Source organism: Dermacentor albipictus, chromosome 4 (genome assembly GCF_038994185.2).
Source record: "Dermacentor albipictus isolate Rhodes 1998 colony chromosome 4, USDA_Dalb.pri_finalv2, whole genome shotgun sequence".
NCBI lineage: Eukaryota > Metazoa > Arthropoda > Arachnida > Ixodida > Ixodidae > Dermacentor > Dermacentor albipictus.
Window position 1 is genome coordinate 161,281,846 of NC_091824.1, and position 8,890 is coordinate 161,290,735.

Sequence of the window (8,890 nt, forward strand, 5' to 3'; positions counted from 1 at the left end):
AAGGCATGCGGCATGATAGGTTTCTGTACCTCAGTTATGATACAAGAGACTGACTTAATGTGAACGTAAGCGAGTTAGCTCAGGGAAAAAAAATAACAAAAACTACGGTAACATTTAAAGCACATTTGCTCACAGTGCCAAGTCCATAAATATGAGTTCTCATGTTCATATCTACCTCGTTACCTTAGCCAGTTTCCTCAAACCATGTATACATAGTGCAAATTATGCATTGTTTGAAATTCGCTTATAGTCACAGTATAGCGTTTTTTTTAATTTTCGTCTGCTATATCCAGCTCTACATTTATAATACTTGTAGAGAAATGTCTAGAGAAAACACTTCCGCGATAAAAAAACACGCTTTCTGTAAGGTTTATCTCAATCTTGTACTAGTGCGCACTTTGTGGCAAACGATGCTAAAGTATATCACTAAAGTATTTCACTGTGCGGATGGAGAGTTAAAATAAAGTTTGTTAGAGATTTCTTGCTCGTAATTTGCTTTCAAACTTTGTTACATTTGTAAGGAACTGTGACGGTGAGCATAGTAAAAACAGAGCAGCGCGCATTCCAGGAGCTTTCACGGCAACCTCAATTTCGTCCACATTTTGATTTCCCTCGGGTCCTTTAAGGGATTAACCGATTAACCAAATTGTAAAAGCGTCATGCAAGAGTGATCAGGGCTTGCACTGGTGTTCTGAGTGTCTTCGGATAAAACCTGTTGATGCGGAAAAACGAATTAACAGAAACCCCTTATCGGGCCTTGTGGCTTGACTTCCTACGGCACCGAGTCGGCTGTTAACTTAATCGTGGCCTTGTTTTATTCATGAAGTGCCATGAGGTGCATATTTATTGATCACACTAAATAGTTTCTGTCGCTGAATGCGGTCTAAGACACGCGGCAAAAATTCAAGTAAATAAGTAAATGCGGAGTCTATTTACTATTTGCTAAGGGGCCTAGTACTCCATAAGATGAACACTTCATTTTTTGTCGACTATATTCCTTGAGTGTTCGGAATGCTTCAATGGGCTTTTCAAACCAGAAACGTGCGCTGTACTTGAAAAGCCTTCTGTAATTTAGGAGTTCACTTTAGTTGCGTATAATGCGTTACCTTGCTCCCAAAATAATATACACAATATGATACCCGTATTTTATCTCACTAAAGTAAAGTGCAACACAGACTGCAAATAAAAAGCTCTGCATAATAACCAGCGATTATCAACATTTTTCTGAGCTTCAATTGAAGCCATTTGAATCATCAAGAAGATTTCACTTTTGTCTGAAAATTGTGTAATAGATCCCTGAGTGCAAATGAAATCTGCGTTATTCTCACGACGCGCTTGGACAATATTGATCGGCTATGACTAGTGTGTCGTAACGCAACAAAAACAAAAATGAAAAACCGAAACAAATCAATATTTTTAAGCAGAACAAAAACGTAACCAAAACGTTGTTTGTTATTTTGTTTTGGAGTGAAACCGAAATATTTTTGATCGGTTTTCGGTTCAAGGGGAAAGTCGGCAATCCTAAACAACCGACACCAGGCAACGTCAGCATTAGTGCGTTCTCAGTCAAGGATAGTGCGAGCGATAGGTGGTCGAGCTCGCCACTAGACTCTAAGAAAAGTTTACACCCTTTGTGGTGTATCTTTGCCACACAACAATAATTGTCATCTGTCTTGCTCGCATTTCCTTTCTTGAAAACGCTGCGCTCGTTACCTTCCTGTCGAGAATGCTCTGTCACGCTGATAACACGCATGCCATTCGTGACTTGAAAGTACCGGGCTCGCAGCGTTAAAGAAAGGAAATGCGGGCGTGACAGATGATGATTATCGTTTGTGGCAAATATGCACAGCAAGGGGTGCAACGGTTTTTAGGGTGTAATCTAAGCCTGCCGTTTGGTGCACTATAGCATATCGGCATCGTAGCAAGACCCAGGGCTTGCGCGCTGAAGAGCTTATCTTTCCATTTTTTTTACGCGTACAGTGCTCCGTTACCAAAATTTTATCATTCGTTTATGTTCCTTTAAGCTCCGTTTATCGGAGCAGCACCCACGTATTTCCGCGAGTGCAATTGATGACGTACGGCTTCCGAGATCATACTCAGTGCCTTGAGACAAGGCACTGAGCATGATTTCCAATTTTTTTCGGTCGGTGCAGAACCGCAGCTGAACTTTTTTCAGTGAAAGGAAACTAAAACTAGAACGAAATCATTTCGTGCCCGCACCCTGGCTATGATGCACTGAAACGAGGACGTCACTGGCTATTCCCCGTTCTAGCTTGTTATAGTACTACTGGAACAATTGGTGGAACTAGTGCGCAATGGGGAGAAAGAAAGCAAATAACCTGTGAGAAAAAAAAAAAAGTGACGACGATGGGATTTGACGCCTAGAATTCACCCTTCGGCTAGGAGGGACGCCGGAGAGACAGCGCTTCTCTGTGCATCCTTCTTTGTGCGTCCTCGTTCAGTCGCGCTTATACGCTCTATCATGTATTCTTAGCAACTAGTCCGTCAACGTGTTTTAAAGAAGCGCTTACTTGTTGGATGATGCACTTACTTGACGGGTTTATGTCTGCAATGTCGAGTGCCATAGGAATGTAGTAAATGTACACGTACTCAGTGCTTACTCTCTCTCTTTCCTCCTCTTTCTATTCCTCTTTCCCGCACCCCCAGTGTAGGGTAGCAAGCCGGATGCTGTGCTGGTTGATCTCCCTGCCTTTCCTATCCCTATTTTCTCTCTCTTTCTCTCTCTGCATCGCTATTAAATTGTCGGCGCACGTTCTTTTCTTTCTTTCTTTTTTTCTTTTTGAAGTCACTGCTCTCGAGATGCGTCTTGGGTCGGCAACCGTGAGTGTGGCCACGCCTGCATCGTTTCCGTTAACTCAAAATCTTATTCTATGAGACACACTTCTGTTACTTCAGTTCATGAAATTATTACCATAGCGCGACTCAAAACACAACCCTCCGTGCGCAGCCCCTGCTTTCTCGCTTTAGTTTTAGCACGTTAGTTTTCGCTGCTTCTCGTGCACAGCCTTCTGTCTATCCTGGGGACCATCTCGCCGCTGATCACTGTAGTTGAACCCACGGCTCACGCTCCGTGGCTTAAGTGCCGGCGCTGCTTAGCCGCTAGAGAGCATCCATTTGGCACTACACTATTCGGGAGAAAGCGGTCAATATCCTGGCTTCTGGCTAAAGTAGGTGACGGTACACAAGAGTGGAGTGAGAGCGGCGGAGGGGTTGGGATGGAGGCGCTTTCAATGTGATAGCACGCTATGATCGCAAGGCAGTTGATTTCGCTATGACCACCTCTTCGTCACTGCTATATGCGCGTGATATTATCAGCTGGCCCGCATTCGTACACTAGGCGGCCAGTGACGCGGAAGCAATACAGCGCAGTGTTTGGCAAGCCATTTCCGAACGACCGCGCGCCGCGCTCTCAAAGAGAGATGGCTGATGAGCTGCTTAAGCAAAAGTGCTAGCGATGATATAGCGTTGGGAACTGGCAACTTGCCAGCTTGACGGACAAAACCAGGAAATGCAGGCTTGTTCCTTGGGTAAAAATAAATAGAGAGTCGTAGTCCACTGAACCGTTCCAGGACAAAACTTTTTTTTTGGCCCTCATCGGAGAGCTTCCTAAGAAGGCAGAGCATCGCTGCCCTATCGACAACAAAAATCAGCTGAAACTGGCTTACCCGAAAGCGCTTTGGTATGACGTACAATGTCTCTGACAAGCTGATGGTGTTCTGAAGTAACGCTGCTTCCATTTATTTGTGTTGAATTCCTCAATAATCACTTCTCAGTTTTGTTGAAGCTTTGTTATTAGCTTACCAGTTTTATTCCTTCTTCGTAGCAGGAAATAAGCAAGAGCTTGCCGATTACTTTGATAAGCTTCATTGCGACTGAACTGTATCGAAACAAAAGCATCTGCGCCCCATCTTTATGCTCTTCTCACTCTTCTCGACCATGTTTATATGGAGCAGCACCTTGCTTAACACACGCCACGATTAGGCATCGCTTGGACAACTTTGGATGCAGACTATAATCTGTGCCGGGAGAGAGAGAGAGAGAGAATGAAGAGGAAAGGCAGAGAGGTTAACCAGATATGAGTCTCCGGTTTGCTACCCTACACTGGGGATGGGGGATAGGGGTTAGAAAGATGACAGAGAGGGAAACGCAAAAAAAAAAAAACGAACGCGCACACATGGAGACACACACACAAAAAGCGTTCCAGTTAAAGTCGTTCACACAGGCCGGTAGATCGCAAGAAGCGCAAAAGCGCTTGCACGGCCTTCTTCTGTGACGGTAGGTCCTTTCGATGTTGCAGAATTCTTTTTTCGGATAGCGGTTGGTCGTCCAGTTGGTCTAGTTCCTGGCTGAGGCATGCCCTCTGTGGACTGTACTGCGGGCAGGTGCACAAAATATGGCCAATTGATTCTTCATGGCCGCAGTGGTCACAGGTTGGGGTGTCGGTCATCCCTATGCGGAAGGCATAGGCTTTAGTAAAGGCAACGCCCAACCAAAGTCGATATAAAAGCGTGGCGTCTCTACGGCGAAGCTGTGATGGCGCTCGAAGACTTAATGTTGGATCAAGCGAGTGCAGTCGCGGATTTCTTAAATGTGGCTCATTCCATTGCGACGCGGTGCACTGCCGAGCAAGTAGGCGGAGCTTCCGTGCAGCGTCAGTTCTAGAAAGAGGAATGGGGACGTGGCGCTCCTCAGTATGGGCTGAGCGGGCAGCGTGATCCGCCCGTTCATTGCCGACAATCCCGCAGTGACTTGGAAGCCACTGAAAGGTTATGTCGTGGCCTGCATCACTTATATGGTGTAATGTCTCTGTAATATGGAATATTAGTTGTTCGTGCGGTCCGCGTCGTGTGCCGGGAGAATTTATATGAAATGCAATCTGCTGCAAAGTAATCATATCTCCTGCGATGGCTCAATCTTTAGGGAGTTCAACGCTCGCACATCGAGGTTGTCCAATCGATTCACGCTCACCGCAGATACATTCTAAAGACAAAATTCGAACTTTTGTGGAGATTTGGCACTCTATTAGTAAGCTTCGACATCGTACAAATTAATTAACTGCCGGTTATAGCAATGCTTATCATATAGCTGCCCGATGCGATGTAAGGTAGACGCCAATAACAAATATATAAACAGAAATAAAAGTGCAGCTCTTGCGAGGAATCAATAACTAATAACAAGACACCCCCCCCCCCCTTCTCCGTTTATCATAGATGCACCCAAAACGCTTTCGAAGTTTAACGCATGAGTTTACATCAATGTTTTCTACCGTTACACTTACGTTTGTAGCATGCTCTCCCGACTGCAAGGTACCGTGTTGATTTAATCTTCATGAAAGCAGATTTGGCAACCCACCCGCAGATTACAACATACCCACTTCCGCATTTTCCTGAAGACGCCTGCGGACGACTGATCCGGGAAAAGGAAAACCTCCGACGTACCACACGAGCTCTTATACCTCCGCGTGGGTCAGAGCTCCTTGCTAGTTTAACCTACAGAGAGGAGGTTACGTTAAGGAGGCTGCGTGTCGGGGTCGCATTCACCCCGCGTGTGTCCGCTCTCTGGCCACAAAAGTACCATCTTCCTTACGGAGCATCGTACCCATTTTGTGACACAAAAAATCCATAATGTCACAGTGACACACCTACTATGCACGTGCCCAGAACATCATCTAAGCCGTCTCCGTCACCTCCACGCAATGGGCATTCGGCGTGACCGTCCACCCGACCTTTAACGTTGGATTCATGGACCATATGATCGTTCACTTCTACATTTCTTGCGCAAGTCAAATCTGTTCGTGCATTTTTTACCATGCTTTGCATTATGCCTAAGGGCATGCTTACGAATAAAACAAAAATCTGTTTCTTCTGCGCTTTCTTTCTTTCCTTCCGTTTTTTGAAGGATGGGGCTCGTGTAATGCTACCGAATGTGAAGTAAAACCTTGTGCGAAGCGTTCATAAAACAGCTGTTGATAACGGGTGCTGATAACCAGTCCTTCCACAGATGGCGGAAGAGATGCGGCTTGTCGGCGCTCATGCGCCTTCACTGGCTGGAATGGCACGATAAAAGCTAAGGGGCGCTCTCGCTCGAGCATTCATACAAAGCGACACCACGACACAGAGACGCGAGAAAAAACCACGTCCTGCGTTTCGGTGGGCTGCTTCCGATATCTCTGATTTTGCACAGAATGCACTCGCTTTTTGGCAACGATATAAGCAACCAGCGTGCAGCTACTGCTGTTTCCGCTTGACCCGCAGTGGCGACTTAGCGGCTACGGCATTGCTTCGCTAAACAGAAGGTCGCGAGTTTGATCCCCGGCTACGGCGGCAGCATTTCGATGACGGCGAAATGCGAGAACGCTCGTGTACCGTGCATTGGGTACACGGTAAAAAAAAAAAGAAGAACGCAGGCGGTCCAAATTAATCCGGAGTCCACCACTACGCCGTGGCTCATAATCGCGTTGTTTTTTCTGGCGCGCAGAGCCCCGATATATTTTTTTTTACTGCTTCAGCCACCTCAAAAACAGCGCTGCAAGAGTTGTTAGGACATGGTGTGGAAAAGACGAAATCATCACATCAGAACACTAGCACGGTTTGTAAGGTCGCTGTTGTTTAGGTATGGTTCGGCTGTTCGGCATGAAACGTTTATAGGATTTATAAAACCATTCTCGAAAAATAAGTTCTAAAACTTACTTTGCATGCGACGATCCTAGTGGAATAGGCAGATTCCTTCTGTTTCCTTTGGCGTTACATATCAAGGCTACACTATGCTGAAGGTGCATAGCGCCGTGAGAAACACTCAGCGCTAAAAATGAACAAGGCCTAAAACTTGTGCATGGGCGTGGTGTTATCCCGCTTGGTTCTAGCCGCGGAAAAGCTCGAGGTCCCTTCACCAAGCCCCCAGCACAACTGTGGATTCCGTGAAAGCAACCAGAGTGTTTGCTCGGGCGAGTGCGCCTAGCGATAAAAAACGCATTGGGACACGTTGCACGGACGGGCTCGTCAATATCAATGCGGATGCACACAGGACGCATGGGGGCGCACGAGAAGAAAAAGAAAATAAATGGAAGCGCTTCGGACACAAAACTGCTGGCGCCAGCATCGGCGAACGGAAGGCGACGCCACGTGTAATTCGCAAAGCAAACACGCCGCATTTCTGTTTATTTCGGCTCCGCCCGAAATAAATCAATGTCCTCGCTTTACATGTTCTGTTCTGCTGCTCAAAATTCAGTGTTTGTTGCAGCCACACAAACAGCGCACGCCTCGAACAGTATTTCGCATGCTTTGCGACATTCGCGGCAACAGTGGCTCAGAAAAAGAAAAGCAGCATCAACATGAGCTATTTTTATCTATACACGACACGCCATGTATCCAGTGAAAGCGCACATCTGGTCTTACAAGCGAATCCGATAAGCAAATAAATTTCTATATAGGTATCACTTTACGGCACTTCGGTGTCGCCTGATAAATTACGGTACGCATTTAAAACATAATAGTGGCGTGGGGTCACGCAACTTAGTGATGGTTTTAATAATGTGTACAGAAACCTTGTGAATAAGAGGTACACGTACGGATAGGAGTGTTGTCTATGAGAAGATAGCAAGCACTCGTAAAGGCGTGACCGCAACTCCCCCTGCCCTAACCTTAGGCCTCCGTGCCTGAAGCCTGCGTTGCGTTTCTTTCGTTCCTGTATTTTTTTTAATTTTTTTATAGTAATCTATTATTCCCGGAGTCCGGTTCTGCAAATATTCCGAGCAATATAATTTTCAAGTGACGGCAATGAAAATGCTGACATAAATGGGTGGAATTACCAGAGGCGCTCTCTACCTTTACATAACAGGGACGGTCAACATTGCCGATGTCGCTACCAAGGTTTAAAGCGAAGTACTCAGGTAGCATTGACGTCTATTGAGAATGCACACAAACTTCTTCTGGTATAGAAAAGCTAAGCTTTGATTTTGATGACAAGATTAAGCGAAGTTGGCGCATAAAACGCGCTATATTGAAGAAAACATTCGATACAACAAGCTAAGGGACCCGCAGCGGTGGCATAGCGGCTATGGTTGTGCGCTGCTAGGCACGAGGTCGCGGAATCAAATCGCGGCTGCGGCTGCTGCATTTTGACGGGGCTGAAATGCGAAGACGCCCGTGTCCCGTGCATTCGGGACACGTTAAAGATCTGCTGGCGGATAAAATAACCCGGAGTCCGCACTACGGCGTGCCTCATTATCAAATCGAGATTTCAGCGTAAATTCAAAACAAGAAGCTAAGGAAAGATCTGAAAATAAAAGAAAACAGAGCTGGACCAAACGCACTAAGAACAGCAAGTTTTGAGGGAAATGACAGAACATTTCACATAACTGGGCGCCTTGCGTCTGCAAAGGGTATAAGTGATAGCGAACATTGATCGGTACGATCCAAGGTCACATTGGCATTATTCTGGAAGAAAGAAGGTCGTACCTGTAGAGAAGGTTTTGCCATGGCCATTTTGATGGTACGTTCATGTAGACGAGGCAGCGCCATAGTCGAAGCATTGCAGCCGCTTTCATTCTTTCTTTTTAAGGACGTACGGACGCTTCTTAAAGAACATTCGCAGGCCTGCTATGCACAAAGAAGGCGCAACGCGCTGTCCTGCTTTTAGCGTTTGCACGTGGATTCTGCGTCGCATCCGACCTTGTCAGATTAATTCAGGAGCGTCGCTCCTGATACCGGCATACCGGGGCCAACAAGCAACTTCGAGGACAGCGTTAACTGCGCATGCCCGGCAAGTCCCCGGTAAATGTGGAGCGGCAAGAGAAACCGCAGATGTGTTGCGTTCAGAAAGGCTCTACGAACTGCGCCCGATATAGTTGAATTCCGCTCAGTGGAATTTT

The 8,890-nt window shown here is 46.2% G+C and overlaps 1 protein-coding gene across 5 annotated transcripts in view; it reads right to left on the reverse strand.

Annotated features, from left to right (window-relative positions):
- The window catches only part of LOC135899990 (neprilysin-1-like), a 702,442-nt gene extending 693,785 nt beyond the window's left edge, over positions 1 to 8,657 (reverse strand). Inside the window, exon 1 of one of the 5 annotated variants that reach the window (XM_065429411.2) lies at positions 8,478 to 8,657. In XM_065429411.2, coding sequence (XP_065285483.1) covers positions 8,478 to 8,540 — 63 coding nt within the window. In that variant the 5' untranslated portion in view covers positions 8,541 to 8,657. Of the gene's footprint in view, positions 1 to 6,710; positions 6,946 to 8,477 lie in introns of those variants that run through there. The other 4 variants (XM_065429420.1, XM_070537755.1, XM_070537754.1 and 1 more) reach the window with 4 other exon arrangements.
- Between the last annotated feature and the right edge of the window lie 233 nt (positions 8,658 to 8,890).